The sequence below is a fragment of the Microplitis demolitor genome, chromosome 5 (genome assembly GCF_026212275.2).
Source record: "Microplitis demolitor isolate Queensland-Clemson2020A chromosome 5, iyMicDemo2.1a, whole genome shotgun sequence".
Taxonomy (NCBI): Eukaryota; Metazoa; Arthropoda; class Insecta; order Hymenoptera; family Braconidae; genus Microplitis; species Microplitis demolitor.
In genome coordinates, this window is record NC_068549.1 from 6,493,261 (window position 1) to 6,519,550 (window position 26,290).

The following is a 26,290-nucleotide window of genomic DNA, read 5'->3' on the forward strand; positions in this document are numbered from 1 at the left end:
TTAGTGAACCTTAAAATTTGAAAAAATGATTATAGTCTTCAAAAGTTTTAATGAATATTTTAATAATAGCTTTAAAACAAACACGTGAACATAAAATATAGCAACTGCATATTTACTTAAGTATATTAATTTGCCATGTCTTCGTTTATTATCAAATTGTGCTTTTATACATACAAAGTTACTTTAAAAGACATGAAATCAGAGTTTTGTTATCCTTGAGTACTTAAGAGGCCATGAATAATCAGTTAGTCTTTGTTTTCAATCCCCTTAGTGCCGCGAAACAGTAAAGTTCACGCTATTCTTTGTCAGTTTATATCAAAACTAGATTTGCATCATTTTCTCGACGTATTTCATGTAATTTTTACGAACCCACTATATTATATCATACATTTTTCTACGTTTCTTCTTCATAATATGAATATTAATAAAAATACTAATGTCAATATGAACATTGACATTTTTTCATATTTCAAAATTTAATATCTAGAAAAATTTGATGAATGTGAAAACCTATTTTACATATATGTTTTATATTTTTTTTTTACTTACGATCTACATGATACATGAATACTCATATATTATCGTAGAGCTTATTTTTCATACCTTGATATCATGCGATATATCATTTTGCAACGGAGTGCACTGATTTTTTTTATTTATATATTTACTTGCTTACCTTTTTCTTGATACATTTTTCTCAAGTATGAACTAAAACATATTTGTCATCTGTCCGCGATAGCAGTCAAAATAATCGAATCGGTAAAATAAAAAAGTTTTACAACAAAACTTAAATTACTTTTCAGTTGATGCTTATAATTATAAACATTAAAGTAAAGTCGATAAAAAACTTTAGTTAACAGAATTACCCAGGTCAAAAAAATAACTTGATTTCGACTTGCTTTTGACTCAATTAACTTGATTTTGGCTACATGTACCTTTTTCAACTCCAGTATAGAAGGAAAAATTTTTTTTCTCAGCACCGAGCCCTGAGTCTAGATTTTCTATGGGATTTCTTAGACGACAATTTCGGCCAAAATTAAAGCATCCTTTGAATTTTCTGAGGTCTCGGGGATATCATACACAGAAAAAAAAATTCTCGACTGAAGGTAAAAATTCTTGATTCAAGAAAATTTTTTTGGAGACCTAAACTTTCTCAGATAAAGTAGAAATCTTCTCCGACCAAGACCAATTTTTATAACCAAGACAAATTCTCTTGGCTCAAGAAAATCTTGGCTTGATTCCCGAAAACGTTTGTCTTCAAAAATATTTTCTTGACTCAAGATAACTTTTTTTTCTGTGTACAAGTCTTTGGGAAAAACACTAGCACATAAAAGTGAATATAAAATTATTCCTTCTAATGTTTACACTGAGCGTATTTGGGCAAAAGACTAAGTATAGTAAAAGCATATTTTACTATAGTTATATAGTTATTCAATTGACTAGATTACTGTTCTGCACAGTAATGGTAACTGTTCTTTTTTTCTCCGTGTAACCTTAAAAATTTTTCTTTTAAAGCTTTAGTTGGTATCTGTTATTAATATTTTGAAAATAATATTACAAACAGTCATTATCAAATAATAATATCGATTGTAAGAAATAAATAACGATTTCTGAAAAACTGATTTTTTTTTTCTAATTTTTGTCATAATTAAGTATTTTGCGTGATAAGAAATAAAACATGATTTCAAACGAGGGGGAAGTTGATTGCCTGAGCCATAGGCGAAGGCTGAAATCACCCGACGTCTGAAATCGTGTTTTATTCCGTTCTATGCACAATTTTTTTCATATTGCCAGCATTGAGAGTTTTGATGCCTAGAATCAGTCGAAACAAACTAATTTCTGACTGATAATGCAACAGAAAATAATACTATATTTTGAATATGCGAATTTAACTAATTCATCATAAAAAATATTGTTTTTGAAATTTTTAAAATACAACTGCCAGTTTAGTTGGTTATTAGAGTGACATAAATATTGAGGTTCACAATAACCAAATTCAATTCTGACAAAGATAAAATGAAGTCAGAAGCTAATTTAGCGGTAGAAACTAGTGAGTTTTTTCATTAAGGAAGAAACTGATCAGTGTTTACCCGCTAAATCGCATTAGTCTGCAGTGTTCTTGTTTCGACTGGCAAAGCAAGCATTGAAATTTACAGGTGATATGAAAAAACTAATAACCCGATTCTCATGAACACAAATTTATTTCTCCTGTAGTTACTTCTCTATCGAATGATTACAGTGGAATTACCCGTGGAATTTTGAATTTTTGATTGCTCACTTGTGATTTAAAAAAAATCCTTCAATTTCTAACTGTTTTCTTTCATTCAAAGTGCAATATATTGCCAAAATTTTCGTTGTCTTGAAGAAAGAAATATAAAATAAAATATAAAACGATAATAAAAAAGTGAACGGAAATAAAGAAAATAAAATCTAGTAAATTGTATTGGTCTAGTGGTTTTGTATACATGTATATATACATATACTTTTATAATATATATATTATATTATAGATTGTAAAACTAGAATATCTTGATACTTTTGTGTTGACCTCAATTCTTTTAAGCACGATTACAGTGTCACGTGATTATCAAAAAAAGTATACGATAAAAAAAATAAAAATATCACAAGCTTGTTTATTGTAACGTGATTTTGTCATAAAAGCTCAGATAGCATGTGTTATGGCAACTGTATCTGTCCACATAACTTTAATCCAACCATCAGAACAACTGACAGATGATTTTTTATTACTCCAAAAACTATATAGGATTCCAAATATTAAATTGACTAAAAATTATTTTGAAATAAAAAAGTTCTCAAGAATCTCCTTTTCAGAAACATTATTGGTTACTTTATTAAAAAAATTTATCCTACAAAGTTATCGACGACGCAATGAATTTTTTCTTTCTTTTCTTAACTAAAGTTAGAAAATTTTCTTTTAGTACTTCGTCACAGAACTGACTAGTCTATAGTTAAGAGTCACGTCTTCGGGATGAGAGTAACAGATTTGAGCTAAAAATTTTTTATAAAATATAATGTGCCAAAAAAAAAAAAATTTTTTTTTGTTCTTTGCATAAAAAATTTCCTTAGCGGACTAATATAACTCAAAGTATCAAAAGAGAGATTTAAAGCTGAAGAATAAATTTTTTTTCATTTTATTACGCTTATCATAATTGAAGTTATAAAGACTTTTAAATTTTATTTCCTTTTTTTTATTAGTAGCAAATTTCTCTCTATTTATTTATCTATTTTTTCTCCAGATGATTCATTTATAAAATTTGATGATTTTGATAATAACAGTACTTGTTTGATTACTCTATGATTTAATAATTTAAAAAATTTTTTTTTAATTTTAATTGTTTTCTAGTGTATAGCCGCAATTACGGCCTTTTACACTTTTTGCCTTTATATCGCAAACTGCTTTACTTCTCCTCTGCTTTCCGTTGTGCGGCTGTGGCCCGACTTGTGCTTATACTGTACTGCATCATTACGGTGATGCCCTGCAACCTCCCTTGTGCAATGGAGGTGCAGTGGCTAGGGAAACCACAGAGAAAACCCAGCCAGTACAGTTCGGTTTGGGTGAAGCTCCAGTGATCGATAAAATTCCCATTTTGCCGATCACTGGATCTTCATCCCGCACCTAGCGATCAGAGACCTTCGTTCGAACCCGACGTGTGGCTAAACGGTCACCCAGCCAAGTAGTGATCTTGCTCGATACTACTTAACTTCAGGGATCGCCCGAGCCACGCGCGTGCCGAACGGCTGCCTCAGCCGCCTTACTATGATTTAATAAATTTATTATTATCATTATTTGGTAGAAATTTAATGAATTTGAAATTTTTGAATAATTAAAATCTCTACAATTCGTCTGCATGTAAATGAACGAAGTTATTCGATATATTTTGTCTGATATTAATTACAATATTTACTACAAATTTCTGAATAATTTTCATTTAATTTATTGAAATATTTAGTAATTATTAAACGCAAAATTACAATAAACGAGTATATATTGTGATACATTTTTCGATAATCAATAATTTTTTAATTGCAACGATCTAAAATTAATTCATATTTTAAAAATTCATAAATTTCGCTTTATTATTATAAATTCAAAGGAATGAGAAATTTCATGTTGATAAAATTAATTTATAAATACTAAATTTATGAACTTCCTCTCAATATTATATTCCAATATTTTGTTGCTGGTTCATATTTTCAATAAAAAAACTCATTATTCTGATCGTTTCGTTAATACTACAGTCAAATTAATTATTTTTTTTTTTTTTGAATAAGAACCGTTGATCAAAGAAATCTCGAAAAAAAAAAAAAAAAAAAAAAAAAAAAAAAAAAAAAAATCAAATGAATTAAAATGGTATGAAAAAGAAAAAAATGGTAAAGAGAAATGAATGAATTAAAGTGAAAATGAGCAAGTTACACGATGCAAAGGGGAGCTTTTCAAGGAATAACACAAGCCTGGTAATTACGAATACCAAAGCGACGCGAGTCTTTAATCAAGGAGATACCCCATGGGCAGTACAGAAAACAACAGACGAGTCAAAATTGAACTGTCTTGCCTTCTCTCTTTATCTTTTTCTCATTCTCTCTTCAAATATACATATATGTATATATATATTCTTTTCGACAAATACAAGTGTAAGATGATATGAAACCCTATGTAACATACATATACATTTCTGTTTTTAATCACGCACATCCCACATATAACATTTTCATCTGTAGAAGGGCCGGGTAAAATGGAGATGCCTGAAAAAAATGTACTTTTTTGAGCTATAGCATGTTAATTCTTTCATTTTTCATTTATACTTAAACAAAAAATAGTGGCAAAATTACTAATTACACTTAAAAATATTTAACCCTTTAGTACTCCCGTATTTTTAGTGTCTCGCTTGCACTACAGCGACATCCTATAGTTTGAATAGTGTCCAGTGAGCAAAATGTTCATAACGCTGACGGGTTAATAATATTTTCGAATAAAATCAAGTATTGTCAAAAAAATCCATTTTGTTTTCTCAAATTTTTGACAAATCTTAAAGAATATGATGACAATAAATAAGACGTAAGTATTGATGAGCTTTTTGGATTTATGTAAGGCAGATTTGAATAGGGTAATAACTATGAATAAAAATAACTGTTTTTATTCTTTTTCATTAAACGATATTCTCTGAATGAATTAACTGATTTGAATATTCCTTACGACGGTCGCAAAAGTTTATTAAAGTCAATATCTAATCATACTGCAGATTCATGAGATCACCAGTAAGCGAGATTATAAAAAAAATTAAATTATCGAAAAAAAAACAAAATTTCGCTATGAGAAATTTTTTTACAATAACTTATAAGCTATTGATCACATCAATCTTTAATAATAATCAGATCTTGATGAATTGTTTGTCATAATGTTCGTTAAAAAAAAAAATATAAAAAATTTACCCTCGTCCTTTAAATTTTCACTCTCAAAATATCTATCATTATTTTTATATCTACTATTAGTGTCTTGATTATTTACATTTGTCTTCTTGCCTGTACCCAAATTGAGCGTAAATTTACCTAACATAATTTAAAGGATCGTTTCGGAATTGGGAAGTTTGTGGTTACGACAAGCATGAAGTTTTCTGGGTAATTGCTATTAAACAAACAAGATGCACATTCATCATCAATTTCTAAAGGAAACTATTATTCAACCGTCTTATTTACCTCTTGTGACCCTACAATTATTCCATACAAATTTATGTACATATATATTTCATTATTATTCAACACGAATTAAAAAAAATTCTATTGAATTTTTCCATTACTATTTTTCTTTATTCGTAAATTTAAAAACAGATTTTTTTTTTTTCACCAGTCTTTGATTGTATTCGATTGTCATAGATTTTATTTGTTTAATTAAACGTGGTTTTATTTTCTCGGATTTTTATTCATTTAAATTTTGTTAACCCACGAGAATAGATTTAATCGTTTAGCTGTCAAATTCTAAACTCCCTTGGTGAAATTTCAAATTCCGCAATCAACGCGCTCTTGTGTCGCTTCACATACGCGTTTTCACATTGTACATAGCAACATATACGACCATCATGGAAATTTTAGTTTACCATCCAACATATATATACATATATCTGACATCTCTTCTCGTCTCTTCTCGTGTTTTGTGTCAACCCCATGCACTCCCGCGCCCAACGGCATGCTTGCCTTCCTTTTCATTCACTCTATCACGCTCATTCCGTCAATTTGTGTACTCCCTCATCAAGTTTATTGATTTTTCAAGTGAGAATGTCGTTGTTTAGTGATTGAACAAGTTAATTGTCAAAACATGTAATAAAAACGACCAATTGTTCATACATTTTTTTTCATTCTTCAAATGCAAATCTTCTGTTAGTTATGTTTTTTATTTACGTAAAAAAAATATGCAAAATTTTTTTTTATCTTTTCTTAACGAATTCCAATTTATTTATTTATTTTTTTTTTTTTTTCAAACAGCTAAAGCGTCAAATATCGAAGCATACAATTTCCAGTTTTAATTTTATTTTTATTAAAACGCGTTAGTAATTACGATTTTCCTTGAAATTTAATTATTTTTTATTAAATGCTACAATTTCATAAAATTGATAGCATGGAAAAATAAACAGCTATTAAATTAATTTTATGTATAGCAGTATTCAAATTTCATTGAATTCATTCATTTTAAATTTATTTTATTACTGCAGAATTTATAACAAAAATTATTAATAATTTTTTTAAATAAAATCATATATATATATATATATATATATATATATATATATATACATATATATATGTATATATATATATATATACATATATATATGTATATTTATTTATGAATTATGATTTGACATTAATAGACAATTTGTTATGAAAAATTATTATTTCCTTATCGAAAAAAAAAAAATGTATGACATGAATTTGAAAATTTCATTACATTGTAAAGTTACTTTTCATCATCATCGAATATGCAGCATGTGACATGAAAACGATTCGTGATATCAGCAATCGGAACGGATGATATACACGCTCAAATGCACATTCATTTATTTAATCTATTAATAAATAAAGTATACGATAAAAATAAAACATTTATATTTCAGTGACGGATAAAAACTGTCCACATCAATAATTATACATTTTTGATGATAAATTATGAACAAATATAAATAATAAAATATTTTAAATTTCAAACTCAATATTAAAGGCATACATTTTATTCGATGCATTTTAAATATTAAAAATACTGTATATGACATATATGTCCAGAAATGCTCTGAAATGCAGAACTTTTATGGACCCAAGGTAAAAATTCGTCAAATATCAAATAATTTTTTTATATTTTTACGTTAACGAAAATATGTCTGGGAATGAAAATTCTTTAGCGAAGAAAAAATATATATTTTTATAAATTTTATGGAGATTGATTAATTTTTAGTCGGTTCAGTTGAATGTATAAGTGTAAGGTGTCAAAAAGCAAGGGCAATAAGAAAGTCTACATAAAAGCCAATGGGATTACTTAAAAGTTACCATGGCTGCAGATTATCTTTTTATGAATTTTACTCTCATATTTAATACGTATACTTCTTCGATTCAATGACATGAATAATTTTCTCACTTATTCCTCCTTTTTCCAGTAATATATCTTCCATGCTCCTTTTTTATCATACTTCAATATTTTATTTTTTATCTCAACACCAATACGACAATAAGAATAAAAGTCCTCAAATGTCATTTGGTATTCAAAATCCGAGTCTGTCCCTATTAATTTTCAAATTTTTATATTTTTATATTGAACCCCTACAGAGTCGACAACATTTATGATAAAATTATAATTAATAAAAATAAAACTGAAGCTGATTTTATAAATTTTGAAATACTTTTCAAATAATCCATGGATTGTCGGCTGCAGCAAAGTCCATTCATTAAAAAGTTATAAAAGAAGTCATGGAAATAAAATTTTTTGTCATTTTTTAAATTTTAAACAGCTGTCACTTTTAAACGAATTGATATATTTAACTAATATTTACTTGATTGAAGTAATTCCTAACGAAAAATCTACAAAATCTTATTAGAATCCGATGAAAATTCTGACGAGTGCAATACTTCAACTTTCATGAAATTTAATGAAAAAATTTAAAGATATACAGATCATAAATTTAAATTTAATACCCAAACTGTAATTTCAATAAAAAGTAAATTTTTTTATTCGAAATAAATCTTAATATAAATTATAAAAAAATTTTTATTCTCATATTCAAATTTTCGGCTTTAAAAAAATGTATTTCATTTATCTGTCAAGTTTCTTAATAGCCGTTTGAATATTTTAAAAGATATTAAACTTTTATTAAAAATGAGCCGGAAGAAAGGCCATCAGAAGTGCTTTACTACGAATGCTATAAAAATCAAATGTAACTGCATTAATTATATCAAAATTTTACAGTAATCATTTTTATGAAAATATAATTCTTATGATAATTAGTACTTGGACAAATTTAAAAGCTAATTATCGTTGAAAGTAATTTTATACTTGAAATAATAATAATTCTAAAAAATTCAAAATAATTCTGTTTTATGAAAATTATAATTGAGAACCAAAAAGTATTTTATCCAAAATGACAATTAAATATTAAATGAAAATTTATTTAAATGTATATAATAGAATTCCACATCTTGCGAAATGAATGAATTCGAGTAAAGTTCGAGTAAAATTCCATTATATTTATTTTACTTCCATACCGTTCGTGTGTGAATATAAATTACCATATTACAAAGCGAAAAAACAATAAAAAGTAATTCGGAAAACTTGTTTTGTTACAATCAATATAATTATCTGATTCCATTTTCAAAATTAATTCTCCCTATGTTCAATATTTTTTGTCTCACATAAATGAAAAGGAAATATTTGATAAATTTTGAGATAAAACGTAATCAGAGATAAGAGTTAGACAATGGAGGAACGTCACAAACATGAAAAAAATACGTGAAAAATCTCTAAAAAATAATAATAATAATCAAGAAGAAAAGGCATTTCCTGAGATTTTGTTTCGTTGTGGTTTCCAGAACTAGTCTAGCAATTTTCAACGTCTAGACCGTCACAAACAGACACGAGAATCTCAAATGGTTATTTTACTCATTTCATTTTTCTTTCTTTTCTCTATCTATCTTTTATCCCCACGACGATTTATCCTATTATCAGACAAACACGACTGCACACATTGAAACATACTATGGATATCTAGCTGATTTTATGCTCAAAATTTTTGAATCTATTTATAAATTCATTGCTTTAAATTTTTTTATTTGAATCAAAATTGGAAAAAATTAAATGCCCGCTTTTAATCTTATCGCCCGTTACGCTCCTTATCTGACACGTAACGAATAAGAGTTAGGACGAATAAAGTGTAAGATTTCGACCCGAAAAATGACATTTTTTCTATGTTATGCATAAGTATGTTGCTACAGTCTAGATTGTATCATCGATTAAAATCAATGAAGCTTTTTTTATCCCCAATTAACTGTTCGATGTCAATATGACCCAACTATCAAAAGATAAGATTCGAAATTTTGAATATACAAAATGAGCTCCCGGAAATAAATTTAAAAAATGTCATTGTTTTTTCTCAATTCTACTTTATTTTAGTTATCAAGAAAGTATTTGATGAGTATGTGACCCAAGTATTGATATAAAAAATTTAATAGGGGTAAAATGAGCCCCATTTATGAAAATTACAAAAGTGATGAAATTTCTCGACAATCGATATTATTGAAATTTATTGCAAAAGTAATTAATTACACTAGAAAAACATTTTAAAAAATAATAAAAATATGCAGGTACTTCATATGGCAAACTTTGCATCTTTATCTTCACAGTATTTTTATAATTAATCTAACAAAGTTTTAATCTTCATAAACTGCTATCTAATAATCCGAGTGTTAAAAGCAACTGATACAAAATATTTCAATAATTGTCAAAATCAGTGACAGGAAGCATATACACTGATAACCTGTTACTTTATTCCCCTTTTTCATGTCTTTGTTTTATATTTCTATATAATTCTCTATAGCAGTCCAATCAATACTATTCACTTGTTTTTCCAGTAAAATCGTGGAAATGAATGTTTAAAAAATTGAATTGTACACTCACTTGTGTTTCATCTTCCGTTCGTTAAAATATTCTATTGGATTTATGACTACAAATAAATAATCTAAATTTATAGCTCAAAAATTTCATCTGTTTTATTTTAATTCATTAGTTGTTAGATTATTACTACACTTACAATTGTTATTATCATTATTACTATTTCATTGCAATACTCTCCTGCCAATGATTGATTTATTGATAAAGAAATATCAGACCCGATAAACAGTTAAATTACGTTTGCACGAGATACAATCAAGTGAAAAACATTGTCGACAGTTAAAAGTTGTTAAAAATAAATAATATCATTGTTGAGTATATATATAATGATGAAATCATAGTTAGCCAGGTATCAAATAACTTTGCTAGACTATTTTACCTCCAAAACTACTCGCTAATTGTACTTTAAAATTTAAACTCATTTAATCGTATCAGATTGTTTTCCCAACACGTGTGAAAACAATTCAACTGATAAATTATTTTTTATATACTCAGCTCATGAGAACTTTACAATTAAATTCAATTTATAAATCTGATAATACCTATATGTATATATATTAGACTGATTCAAAAAAATCGACTATTTTTTGTTTTCTTCATTATATCGAAAATATTGTTGGAAATGACGAAAAAAAAATACTGTGAAAGTTTGAGCTCTTATTATTAATATTAACAGCTGCCGCATCGCAATTTTCTATTTCCCGTTTAAATAACATGGAAAAATTTATTTTTTAAGCTTTGGAATTTTGTAGCTCACGGTGGGGCCAATACTTTTGAATGTTAAAGACATTTTCTTATGGGAGATTTGACGCTCTATAAAAAAGGTGTCTTATGATTTTTCGATATTTTTATTTCTTCAAAAGTTATTCGAAGTCAAAGTTAGATTGACGATAAATTTTTACATTTTTTAAATTTTTCGACGCAACCATCAATTTTTTCGGAAAATTTTATAGGACCTTTTTTGTAGAGCATTTTATTTACTATAACTTATCTTGAAGAAAATTTTCAATATTTTTCACAAGTCGTAAGTTATTTGCAATTAACTGGAAATTTCAATATAATTACTTTTAAGCTACAATATTTCGATTTTTTAAGAAGATTTCCAGTTGATTGCAAATAACTTACGACTTGTGAAAAATATTGAAAATTTTCTTCAAGATAAGTTATAGTAAATAAAATGCTCTACAAAAAAGGTCCTATAAAATTTTCCGAAAAAATTGATGGTTGCGTCGAAAAATTTAAAAAATGTAAAAATTTATCGTCAATCTAACTTTGACTTCGAATAACTTTTGAAGAAATAAAAATATCGAAAAATCATAAGACACCTTTTTTATAGAGCGTCAAATCTCCCATAAGAAAATGTCTTTAACATTCAAAAGTATTGGCCCCACCGTGAGCTACAAAATTCCAAAGCTTAAAAAATAAATTTTTCCATGTTATTTAAACGGGAAATAGAAAATTGCGATGCGGCAGCTGTTAATATTAATAATAAGAGCTCAAACTTTCACAGTATTTTTTTTTCGTCATTTCCAAAAATATTTTCGATATAATGAAGAAAACAAAAAATAGTCGATTTTTTTGAATCAGTCTAATATATATATATTTATATAGCGCAGAAAATATAATTGAAAATTATGAAAGTTAATTTGTGATTAAATAAAATAAATAATAATTATATAAATTTATATATGTTTTGATATATGAAACGATTAATAAATTGTGAATAAAAAATGTTTGTTAAATTAGTACCAATATTGATCACTGTGAATAGTTCTTCAAAGCTAATGTTCATGTTAATGAACCAACTAATTGTTAATTAATAATCTGTCATGGCTTTGATGTTTCCAAATTAGCCGTATCTCAATAATGCTCAGTAAATAAATTTATATCACAACCACAGCCACAAACATAAATATAAACAAATGATGGTATAGCGTGTGATTAATGAAATATACTATTTCATCAAAATCATAGATTATATCACTTATCTTTAAATTAAATCTGTTGTAACATCAATCTAATAAACAATTTGCTTCATATACAGAACTAAATATATCATGCACTAATTTAATAAATTAAGCTTGATTTACTCCCATTTATTATTCATCATTTTCCAACTACTAATAAATTTAATTACTCAATAAATGCTTTGGAAACTAATAATTTAATTAGTTTATTTTCAGGATTCTTATTTAAAAAATATTATTCAAATAATTCTGATTATAAAAAAAAAAAAAAAGATTTCATGGAAAAAGACGAGTCTAGATAATTTTTCATTAATTAAAATACATTGACATAAATTAAAAATTAAAAAATTTTTTTTTACTGATTAATTTTACTATACGATATAGTATTTTTTATATTACTCAAATATTTTGAAAAATAAAAAATAAAAAACTAAGAAATTGAAAAATTTTTAAAGTTCTACTGTTGACATTAAAATTTTGACTTCAAGCCATTAAAAAAAAAATTAACATATTCATTACCCAAATTTCGAGATATCGATTATTAAATGATTAAAGATTTAGCTTCGTGAAAAGCCGGAAGCTAGATATGCATATCGAATGAATAGAAAAGTAAGTAAATAATAGTGAGGAAAGTAAATTGCTAAAAATGTACTATTGCAGAAAAACATTATAAGCTTACGATTAAATGCTTCCTGCCATATATAAACAGTGCTCTCTCTACTGAAACGTTTGACTTAGACTGTCCGGAAATAACTACCTCAATATGTACAGCAATGAATTTTTCGTAGTTCGATGGAAATTACTAGGGCATTATCCATCAAGTTGTCGTGCAAAACGGTCAGCCGTGCATTATTTGATCGAATTCGACAATGGATATCCGACAGTCTCAAAGTGATCCGTATATTCGCGGTTCAAAGCTAAATAATAGGATTAATTATTTAAACTCTATAAATTCACTAAAAATGGTTCAATTATTACATATTTTAATAAAACTCAATCGACATTACGTAAACTTAATTACTGAGTTAAAATAATTGGATTTATTATTTGAAATTTGAAATAAATATCACAATTATAAAATATGAGAAGGTATATTATATAATCTATATGAATTTATACACAAAATGGAGATAATAATATAATATTACCAGATGGTAAGTTATATCATCATATATTTCCTTGAAATCTATAGATATCATGATCATATTTAATTTGTTTCATATAATACTAATGATGATAATAATAATAATCACCTTCGCAATTTGTACCCACAAAGCAATTAATTGATTCTGCTTAAAATTGATACACACAAATAAGTTGTTACCAAAATTTATCCGGAAATTCGGAATAATTTTATGATATCTTAAAAATTTATAAAAATCTATTCCGTTTTACGAAAATTTACAATCTCTTCGGTAAAAACTACATGAATATTAATTATATTTTATTTTGAGACGGTATTTTTTTACACAGCATCAAAAGTATTACAATTTGATCATATTTTGCCCAAAAATTGTTTTATTTTTTTAACTAAACCCCATCAATATTTGAAAATAAAAACCAATAGGTCAAAAATCGATGTTTCAGTCATACTAAAATTAAGGGTAAGTTTAAATTTTTTAGTTACAGAACTATTTATTTAAAAATAGTGTTGGTTTATTATGAAGAAACGTAAAAGTGTATGAAAGTTTAGCAATTACTCGTTTTGGATATTCAATAACATTAACCTGTTACTCAATCGCGTGCAAAGGCATTAAATTTAGAGCCACCCAATACAAAGCACATTTATTGCTTAATCCACTTAGTCTTTTTAGTGTAGCACAGCTTATAAGTACTCACTAAATAAAATTTATCCTTTAGGATATAAATAAAAAAAGGTATTGTCAGAAAGTAATGATAATGGATATTGTGATTTATTTTTTAGCTGCGGAAACCAGTATCGACTCTTTCGATCCCGGGGGCGATGAGAAGCAGCAGTGGTGCTGGGGGTGCACCAGGTAGCGGAGGAAGTGGTTGTGGTAGCGGTGGTGGCATCCTTGGAGGCGGTGATGAAGCCGGTATTGCCTTGGTCGGGGTGCACTCCGAGTATCCTCGTTTCATGGACGAACGTGGTCTCGGCGGTGGTCCAATGAAAGGTGCACCCTCTGGCAGTATCGGTCCTTGTTCGAAACACAAACCAAACGTGGGCTACCGACTTGGCAGACGAAAGGCTCTGTTTGAGAAACGTAAACGTATAAGTGATTACGCTCTCGTAATGGGTATGTTTGGCATCATCGTCATGGTTATTGAGAACGAGTTGTCCAGCGCTGGAGTTTACACAAAGGTTTGTACTCTTATTTGTCAAATTATTAACTAGATCTGTTATTATTTACCTATGCAGCATCTAATCTACTCTGTTCAGCTGATCCTTAATTAAATCATCCGTGCTTTGACTATCAATATCTTACAAAGATATAGCTAGAGGTATAGATAACCGAAAATTTCCATGCATACAACCAGTCTTCAAAGGTTGGTAATTCCAGAAGCCATCTCTTTGTTTCCGTTACGGCGCATTATATTGATCAGTCAATAATAATTAGTATAATTTAATAATTTATTGAATTAACTTGGATGGATCTATATATAACTCGAGGAGTGTATGAGCTAGTCCAGTTAGCCTCCTTCAAAGGCTTCTAGAATCGAGGCTTTTCAAAGATATGAGGGTGGTATTGATTAAGTGGTTGATTAGTAGCAGTATCAGTGATGGTATAGTCGTACATTGTAGCCGCGGTTGAATTCGTGTACCCAAAGACAATATGGACTGTTAACATGCGTTGATGTGATTTTAAGGTAAATGTGGGTATATTTACCCATAGACACATATGTATGTATGCATGTACATATCCATATACTGCCAGTAATTTGATGGAATTTCGGTTAGGTGACCACATAACCTGTAATACAATCAACTATTTTAGATCCTCTATATCACAAAATAGGAGTTTATTACGGAAAATCAGTGATGGTAACGTTTATTAGTGTCATGTTTTGTGTGTCGAGAGTATTTATGGGATGTAATGAATGTTTTGCAAGTTCGCAACCAAGAGAATATCCGACACGAAGTATGCTGGGTTAGGGTTTAAATAATTTTCAAGAGCTCGGTAAATTAAAGTGCCCATGTTTACATCCTTGAAGTTAATTGGCTAATCAACAGGCTCTGATTGGGATGTTTCATGCTGGTCAACGATATGCTTCAGTAGACCGGAGGAGGATCATCTATACGCTGTTAGTAGGGAAACACTTATTTCTCTACAGTGTTCAATGCACACTTTGGAATAGAGACTTGAGCACCACTTGCGAGAGCGTCCTCAACTAAACAAAGGCGGTCAACAACTTTCTTCCACAAACTTCTCACTGCATACTTCCCTTTTGTCCACTTGTCGGGATTATTCTACTTGAGCATTTACCAACATTGCTGACTTGTTACAATCAATCTATTCTATGCAAAATCACTGCCAAGTGCTCAATTCTTTTTCTTATGCAATTACCTGTTTAATATCAGCTTTATTAATTATTCGTACATAAGAATTAACCCGATTCAGAACAGTTTCATTATTTTCTTTCATTGTAACATTTTATTTTTATCCTCTTGTTTTTATTTCGTACTTGACCACTTCTGTTTTATTGCCATTATTAACATATATATGGATTCAAGTACTAGTCAAACCCATATGATAAATCTTTACAAAAAAGTTTTTCTTCTTTTTCGTCGTTAGTGAATTTAATTTAAAGTCCTCGGTTTCATTTATTTTTTTTATTATTTTCTTTGACATTCTTCATTCTAAATTAAATTGTAAATATAACAATTTTCTTCATAAAAATATATGTATATATAACTTTGATAAAAAAGTTTCGGTTGGAATCTAAATAAGTTTATATTGAAGGAATTAAACCTGAATGTTTTAAGAGGAGAAATAAAGAAAGCGGTTAAAAAAAAAAGATGAAGCTCATACTTTTAAAATAATATAAAAATCCTTGAAAGAAGTTGGTTTATATCTAACTCAATTTTAACTGTTCCTTGGACAGAAGAGTTTCCTGGGAGCTATTGTCATAGTGTAACAGCTTGAAACTCTTGCTCTTGCTTCTGGTTCAACTTCAACATCAGCTCCAGCTCTTGCTCTTGCTTTTGCCAGCATGTGGAGTCTATGGGGAATGAGTTAGTAAGTGTGAGAGAACGAGATAGAGAGTGAAAACAGAAACAGCATATGTGAGTAGAGTGTTGAAGAGAGAACAATGAACAGAGAATAGTGAAATTTAGTTAGACTAGTCGTAGTTGACATATGCCTGCACGTGAGTGCACTTTGGTTATTAATTTTACGTTTGTCCAACGTGATAAACTTATCAATTAATCAATGTCTTTTTATATTTATTCACTAATTACTCAATTAACCTAATTTTCAAATAAATAATATATTTACGACTTTTATATTCATTAGCATTCATAATTTATTATTGCTCTATAATTAATCAACTTAAATGTTTTTAAATATCCATTTAAATTTCAAGATAAATTACAATTAAATGAATAAACATTTTAAAGTTAATAAAACATGTAAATGACACAAGTTTAATTTTTAAAAGAATTTTACTCAATAATTCAGTGAGCCAATTATTCTTGTCACGATGAATTGCACAGGCGCATCCTAGTACTTGATCAACATTGATGTATACCCCTTAGAAGCAACCCTTGGCCCAGTTTCTACATGAACAATAAAAAAAAATCTAATAAAACAAAATTAAAAAAAAAAATAAAAATACTAAAAAAAGTACATAAATAATCAAGAAAAAAAAAATTTATTATCAAAATAAGAAGAACATAAATTTCCAAGCGACTTTTTGACTCAGCTCCGGTACTCAGAGTAATTGTTGGTATTTATGACAACGATAATGAATATTAAGTATATAAATAAAAGTGAGCTTTGAAGTTTCTTATTATCAATTTTGAAAGGGCGTGACCAATGTACCAGCTGGTCGAATCTGACATGCGCAGTTATAAACTTTTAGCTGTCCTGGCAACTCTCACTCAGAGGAATCTTGCATTTGAACTTATCTGTGTATCAAACTGGCTTGTAGACAGTTTGTCTATTGATATTCAAATAGATAGCCAGAGGGCAAGATTCAATTTTCACATGATTCTCTACTGTCAATCTTACTATGCCTACATATATATGGACATTTACATGAAATAGTAAACAATGTCCTATTTGCCTATCAACACACATTTTGTGATCCGCTTTTGTTTAATTTGATTGTCATTTACATGGGAAGAAAATTTCATTAAAATTTACACAAAATTTAGGCCTAAATTTAAACCCAAAAGAAATGATATTTATTTAGTTAATAAAAAGCTTATAAATTAAAATTTTTAATAATTTATGTAAACTTCTAATAAATTTGTTGCTTAATGAATAATAAAAGTACTAATGAAAATTAATTGTTTGTGTTTCAGGCCTCGTTTTACTCGACTGCACTTAAAACCCTAATCTCTGTGTCAACTGTGATACTGCTTGGCCTCATATTTGCTTACCATGCCTTAGAAGTCCAGGTATGTTTGTTAATATACTCAAATATTCATAAATTATATCATACCTAGCTCTAATTATTATTCTTAACTTCAAGAGCGACTTTAACTATTCATTCATTTCTGTTTATTTAACAACTTAATATAATATCGAATTAACTTGAAACAAAGCGCGGAAATTAAAAATTTTCGTTAAGTAAAAATAATCTGCTGACTTAGATTTTTAAAAATAAATACTATAAAAATATGAATAAATAATTTATATGATCTTAAACAATTATTATTACAAATAATAATAATAATAATAATAATAATAATAATAATAATAATAATAATAATAATAATAATAATAATAATAATAATAATAATAAGCGTATAATGAACATAACATGTGATAAAAATAATTATCACAAATTTCTCCGCATTGTTAAACTTAACAGTTTAATTACCGCGCTACTGGTCTTTAATTGACCGTTTTTGACTAGCTTGAGACATCTAACCTCAAAGTAGGTAAACAAGAGAAACCACAGCGTGCGCCACGGGATAAAAGACAATTTCGGACTTGATATGTTGGTAGCCCTGGCCTTCGGCTCGCGTAAACCTTGGCATCATCTGAAATCGTCTTTTTTAATCTCTTGTACACAAAATATTGATGTAATAAAAAAAAATTTTTTTTCGGGTGGAATAAATTGTTGACCTCTGATAAAAATTAAATCTATTGATAATCGGTAACAGAAAATTATTTCAAAAATTAGTCGCATTTAATATTCTATTTATGTTTTGAAAGCGTAAATCAGCGACGGAAAAAGCCGCGAGAAATTTAAATTGCAAAATAGATATTTAAAAATTTAATAAAATCAATAATAATTATGTTCGAAAATTCGTTGCCTGTTTTGTACGATATGAAATATTTATTTTAAGCGTATGACAATTCGAATGTATGTTGGTTGAAAGAATCTATTGAAAATTTACCATCGTATATCATATATTCATCCGTGTATCAGCATAACTTTTAAAATATTGAAAAGCAACCAAATGAATGATTCAAAGCATTTGAAACACGAATTTCAGTAGGGTAAAGTGTGGAATCGTATAAAAGAGGCGTTGTTACACTTTCAAAGTTAAGTACATCAATGTGATAGCACACGATAAAATGAAAAATAGAGATTGTAGACATTCGTTGCTTTTTATATGCTCAAAGCTATTTTCATTTCTTTTATTTGTATCTCTGTTCTTGTTCCGTATCATGATTCTAACGAAAGAAACTTGATAACTTTGTCGTTTCTTACTTTTTATTTTATTTTTTTTTTTTTTATTTTTCTTTGAATTCTCTTCTTATAACTTTAAGCTAGAACACCCTGCTGTCTTTTGAATAGAATAAATATATCTTTTTTTGTGTTTAACAACTTGCCAACTTTTTTTTTAAAACAAATATCAAATCATTTACTTACAATACATTGAATTATAATCGATTTTCTGATGGCTATATTTTTATGTCGATGTAAATAAATCAACAATAAAGTTATCAATATTTTATCGGATAATTCAAAATTTATTATTATTTCAAAATACATTATGCGATTTTCACGCATGTAAAGTTTTTAAGACACCCTTAAATGCGATCATAGTGCCGCGTTTTTACGACAAACTGAAAATTTTTTATGAATGAAAAATAAATGAAAATAAGGGTGAAACCTCTATCAGTAAAGAGATCAGTGTGAATTAGTAATGGAAAAATGAGGACAGTGTCGACTGATGGATGTGACGTTTACTTAAACTTTTTATGAGTTTTTGAGATATAGAAGGTCACGTCATTGCACGTTAGCTATCTCTAGACTCTACCCTAGTGCTGGTCCTTGTTTTATTGCACCATTCTTTTCAGAGCTTAACGCACGTATCTACTTTGTATGTATACAGCAAATTTTCGAGACTCTTGTCTTCTCTCTATCATGTCTCCCTTCTTCGGTAGATTCTCTGTTAATACATTCTATGTCACGCTTCATGTAGCCATGATTATCAGACTTTTCCATTTTTGTACTGACAGATGAAAGTTTTTTTTTTTTTTTTTCCAATCATAGCGTAGACTGGGGTAAAATGAAAACTCTTGAATAAAAATGGGTTTTCGATATTTAAAAGCTATTATTTTTACTACTTTTTACTTTCAATTAATTCTGATGATTGATTTTATAAACTGCATGCGAGATTTTAGTTGAATTTATAATATCAAGAAAAAAAAATTTATCTGTAAATAAAAAATCAGTCTGATATTAGGTTTAATGATGATTGTTCCAGTAATCATTAAGGTTTTAATTAATATTCAGATGAATCGTCACTAGAATCGTTTAGATGTTACTTTCAAGGGGGTATTCTCATTAAACCGGTGAAGAAGAAAATGAGTTTTTGGAATTGCTCTTTGTGATTAAGTATTTCCACCCATGTTTTGACGATATCGTCTTAAGATTTATTTGAAAATGTAAATTATTATCGTGCAAGATTGAGATTCTTTAAAAATCACTTTTTTAAAACATTTTTCTCTGCAGTTCAATAACTGATAAATTTATTCCGATCAACCAAACAATCAAATCGGATAATATTTTTAATTTTTGTAATATCCTTCAAGTTAAAAGAAAAAAACTACAGGTCATTTTTTTCTTTTCTTTATAAAAAGGACGAAAAAATGAAAAAATTTGACTTTAATCCTAGTTCATAAAAAATATAAACTTTGGGTCATCAAAAATGATTTATTGATTTGTGAGACATCGCAAGAAGATTTTTGTAAATACAATATTTCTAACAATTATTATTATTTTTAAATATAAGTTCACGAGGTTTTTTAAAAAAATGTCAATAAAAATAAATGATTAAACAAAACCTGATAAAAAAAATTTCTACCACAAGAAACAATCCCGGAAACTCATCTGTTTCTAACAATTTAATGAAATACCTCCTTGAAAATAACATTTTACTCATACTTCCGGTTGATATCCCAGATCAAAAGTAAAACTTGGCCAAGTCCTCTTACTTACAGTTTGTTGGAACAAAGTCTTATTTTTAATGGGAAGTCAAATACATCTTATTTTAAAGCCTGCTTTCAACTGTTTGGCTCAGACTCGATTTGCGCCTTAAAAGTTGGAGCTCAATCGAAGGATACATAGTTTTTATTCGACCAACTGAAAAATACGAGTGAATAAAATGAGAAAAAAAATAACACCCATAGAGATTATAATAAAGTTCAAAGAAAGCTTCAATAAATGGAATAAAAAATTTGTTCTCATATAAATTTTAATTGCGACTTGACACTGACACCATAGATTTAATTGATAAGTTAAATATTTATAAATTATCAGTATAAACTTGTTCGAATTTTTTTATGTAATATAAAAAACCGATAAAATCATGTTTCATTAAATAATAACCATAACTTTTATAAAGTAATTATGTTACATAATTTCAATAAAACCAATTAAAAACACTTAGTGGCACAAAATTCCACTTAATATAATACTTTAAAAAGATTAGACGTTACTTTAAAAGTTCTTATAAAAGTATGTAGTAATTTATCTCATTAAAAACCCGGCCGAAAAAAAAAACTTTTGAAAACTTTTTATCTTAATCACTTGATCGACCGAAATTACATAAGAGGGTTTACATTAATCATAAAAAGCTTTGAATTCAACTCACTGTAGAAAGTCATTCAATAAATCGATTTTCCGAATGATGATACCAATGAAATTTTTTTAAAAAAACTGCACTTAGAAAAATTTTGAACTGCAGTAACTAAACCGCTTTAACAGAAGTAAATAGCTGACGAATTTGGGCGGTGACTATTTAGTTACTGTAACTATTCACTTTTTTCAAAGTGTATCTATTAGATCGAATAAGTGTCATTAAGTTTGTGTACTTGAATAAATTTTCAGTTAATAGAAAATAAAAAAAACCGGGAATATATAGTGACAGAACTAATTATCCAGGTCGAAATCCTCTACAAATCTCAATACCGACATCAAAAATATCTACGAGACATAATTTACTACAAAATTGCTGAGAAAAGGGCCAAATATATGTATAATATTAATTTTGAGGTGGATGTTTTCTCAAAGGTATTTTTGATATGAATATCGACATTTATAGATAATTTTGACATAGGTATTTAGACGTATAACCGAAAATACACCATGAGATGTATTAATCCCCAGAGATACACAGGGTTTGGAATACCCGAAAATTTGGTTAACCCACGTTTTTAATTTTTCCGTATTACTTAAAGTAAAAATTAAAATTTTTCATATTACTTAAAATGTTTAAAAGTTTTTTCAATATCCTAACTAATTGAAAATTCTAGAATATTCGAAAATTTAAGAGAAACGTACAACTTATCTTAAATATTCCAGAAAATTTTGAAACTGTCTGAAACATTTTGGAAAGTTCTTTGGACGATTAGTAGTCTAGAAAATTATAAAATGAAATTATTATAAATTCCAGACAGCCTGGAAATTTGAAAACTTTCTGGAATTTCCTAAAGATTCTAGAACACTTTGAAGTAAAAAAAAATAAAAATAACTACAGGGTAGGTCAAAATATAGTTATCAAAATTATCTCATCGAGTTAATTAATTAAATCATCTGTAAAAGCAGAATTTAGTACATAAGTAAAGAAAATATTAAAAAGATAAAACAATTCATCATTTTCCGAGCTGTCTATTTTGCCCTAATCTCCCCTATATCTCATATCATATTAATTTTTTATCAGTAATAATAGTTATTGATTTATTTTCATCGGATTTATTCAGTTTGAGAGATTTTTGTCTCTGTAAATAAACAAACTTTTCAGTGGATTTCCATTTCATACTACATATATTTAAATAACCATTAAAAATATTTGTTTTACAATCAATAAATTCATATGATCACAGATAAAAAATTATTATTAAATAACTCAAATTTCATTTAAATACAAAGCTATGTAATTTCATAAAGAAACCTACGAAATTTCAATTATCTCTTTTATTTATTCCAACAAAAAATTTTTATTTAAAAATTTTCTATTTTTTTTCATGTTCAAAAATTTTAATTAACTTTGTGGTTACACATTCAATACACGACTTTTCATTTCATTTTTATTTTTATAATTTTTTTATTCATTTATCTTCCACCCATATAATTTGATTTTCTGTAAATCCGTGTGCAATTAATCGTCTCAGTTTCCACGGGATTAAATTCATCTGAGGAAGATATTACATAACAAAACGAGAAATAAATCCATGTATGTCTAGACTACAAGTTTATTGTTTTTTTTTTTTTTTTTTTTTTTTGCTATCCGTCGAAATCGTAAAAAAAATTTTTTCTTTATCATTATGAAACCCATCAATTTCAATGGAATTTATTGGTTTCGGAGAAAATTAATGAGCGCTTGCGCGTCAAAGTTTGACGATCTCGTGTTATATGTATATGCCTGTATGTATCATATATATGCCACGAGTGAAGTAGTAAAAGTCGAGGAGTCAGTTAGTCAGAAGTAAGTTAAAGAGGGTTGGGTGTGTCCTATGTTGCCGCGTTCTCTTCAGTATAATCTTGATGGCTTAAATTTTCCCCTTGACCTTCTGGCTCTATTCCTCTTTCTCATTTCATAATATGTACTTATACCCTTGTATAAACTTCTACCTCACGCACAAATAAAATCCAGATAGCTTTTTTTCTATTTTTACTTAAAACTCAATTCTAAATAAATAAAAAAAATATCATAAATAAAAACAAAAAGATCAAGATATTTATTTACTACTGTACTATAAATTTTATCTATAAAAATTTGTATAAGCCTATAAAAAAATCTCAACTTTGAAGTAGATAAATTTGAAAAATTTATTTCCAACGGTTTACTATTTTACAAGTATCCAAATAAATGAATCTATATATAATCCAAAATGGCCAGTTTTTATAATGACCAAAAAAAAGAAATACTAAGTCGTATATATAGACGGTCACAGTGAATCGTAAAATCAGTTTAACGTCGTAAAATTTATGAGGTCAGCTGCACTATCTGTTGTTTGAGTGCTTACGATCATCCCCTTCTATTACTTCTATCATCCCTTAGCTTTCAAAAGCATCTCAGGGTATATTGTCCAAAAAGCTGACGCGGATCAGTCTAAGACACCACTGCCGCTTCCATGTCGTCACCACAAAAAATAAATTGAAGAGAAGGAAATCCTACTCAAGAAAGCTATTACATTATTATTTCTTTTATTTTGTCCAAATTTTTTTCCTTTTAGATTTCATTCTCCATTAAACTCAATATTGATGACATGATGACTCATGATTGAAGTAAATAAATAAACAAATTATTTAGTTGTAATTATTCTTCATTATTGATGCTCATATTATTTCACGGCTTCACACATTATCAAAAGTTAAAATAAAACCATAACATCCATCAGTGAATTCATTAAATTTTTTTCAGTCTGACGGCAGATTAATGATATTGCCGTAAGATAGACAGTAGTGTGGAAAAAGTCTATCTAAAGTTCAAAAATTGAATTTCAAGCTTTTAATAAGTATGAAATGACATATTTGAATTATTTTTATCATTATAAAACTCCATAGTAAGTGGACACTGAGGGCTGCCCTACTATCTACCTCAAGTTATTACCAGGCTTATACAGTAGAGAGTTTACCATAATAGTATTTTGGCTTCTCCCATATTTGTAGAAAGATAATCTAAGGCAGAGTACATCAACATCAGCTTTACTGATGAGTTCATTAGCGTACTCGGGACGAAACTATCGATTCTGATAGTACTTAAGGCACTTTAATAATTCTTCTCGAGTCTGATGATTGACTTGCCAATCAATTCATTCTAAACTGATGCTCTATGTCAGATTATGCATACTGAATACTTATGAAGCAATAGTTAAAAACTCCAACAGCTCATTATTAAATTCACAGTTAAAATTTAAAGAAATCGTAGAATTTCAGTAAAATTTTACAGTGTTGAGAAAACGTACACGTGCAGATAAATATCTTCATATTTCTTCACATCATCAATCACAAAAGAATCGGTCATTAGTTCTTTAGTGTACAAAGCTCTTACTATCTCCCTACTAGAACATTTAGATTCAGAGATCCAACACCTTAGACAGACAGTAAGCGAAAATAGCTACAAAAAGAGATTGACCAGTCAGGCCTATGTCTGGAAAATAAACTTGAATCTGACAGCACCAATCTCTCTTATAAAACGAAAAACACACGTACTAAGAAAAAATATAAGAGTAGTTTTAAAACTAAAGAAATACCTCAATTTATTTTAAATCCTTGAGACTAAAGTCCGTTCTATATAATTTAAGAGTTTATAAACTCTCTGAATTTTGCAGATAGATTTAAGTTTGGGAAACCGAGAGGAAGGTCAGCACGCATTAAAAATATTAATGGTGTAATGATTTATTATCAGGAGTTTCTGAACATCGCGTGATCATAACACACAGTATTGATTCTTATGAAAATAGAAATATTTAATGCGACACAAAAAAATTTGGGAAAAAAACAGCAATGACGTTGAAAATATTTAAAATATCAAATTTATCGAATTTCAAAAACCTTGACCGAATATAACAAATATACACCCTCTGATAACATTATTAAGATCAAAGAATAAAAAATAATTGAAATCCCTTCATCGCGGGTCTTTGATTAATAAACGTGCCAATTGTGATACTTCAATTTATATTTTTACTTTCATTCCTATTCTTGTTTATTTCACTTGATTTCTTTTAGTTCCGGATACTTGATATAAATAACTCCTATTTATGTCCAATCTGTCTGGTAATAACTATTTTTTCCGTATATTACCCTTTATAACCTCTACACTACCGTACTTTAGTCCATAATAACAAGTTTATAACCAACTTAGCTTAAGTCCAGAAATCCTGTCTTAATACGGACTTGAATGTTTACACAACGTCGACTTAAAACAAACTCCTCAAAGCAGCTATTAACTGAAAACCTTTAGTATTAATATTCAACCATATATATTTGTTAGCCTTAAGTCAGTAGTTTAATAACAAGCCATCATTATAATTTAAGATTAAGATGCTTTAAATCTACAATTTCAAGATAGAAACTTTTTTAATTTGCATCTCGCCATCTTATTTGAATTTAATAAACTATTAGTTTGCTTCATATTTGAATACCTACCGCAGTTGTACAAAGAAGTGGAAACAAAAGTATAAAATGGTATTGCTAATTACTTTTGAATATTCAATGTAAGAAATTTTATTAAAAGTTATATCAATATTTTCTATAAGTTTATAAAATATTACAAAAACTTGAAATTGGATACTTTTTTACCTTTATCAAATTTTTACATTTAGAAGTTTGTCAGATACACTTTTGCGTACCTCTATAATATATATTCTGATTACTAATACAATTGTACGAGGTTTCTTCAAGTACTTAAATCGTGATTTTCTAATGCAATAGCAATAAATAATATATTATGTGACAAGAAATGAAAAAAAAACAATTTAAGTCTAAGGTGAAGTTTGCTGTCCGAGTTGTAGGCAAAGTTTTAGAATTTATGATTAAGTAGAAAAAATAAATTTTATTGATC

The 26,290-nt window shown here is 27.9% G+C and overlaps 1 protein-coding gene across 2 annotated transcripts in view; it reads left to right on the top strand.

The window, feature by feature from the left end:
* Positions 1-26,290, top strand: part of LOC103574472 (small conductance calcium-activated potassium channel protein) — a 119,019-nt gene that overhangs the window by 66,995 nt on the left and 25,734 nt on the right. For both annotated transcript variants that reach the window (XM_014441811.2, XM_014441812.2), the window contains 2 exons: positions 14,057-14,455; positions 17,621-17,716. In XM_014441811.2, coding sequence (XP_014297297.1) covers positions 14,057-14,455; positions 17,621-17,716 — 495 coding nt within the window. The remainder of the gene's footprint in view (positions 1-14,056; positions 14,456-17,620; positions 17,717-26,290) is intronic.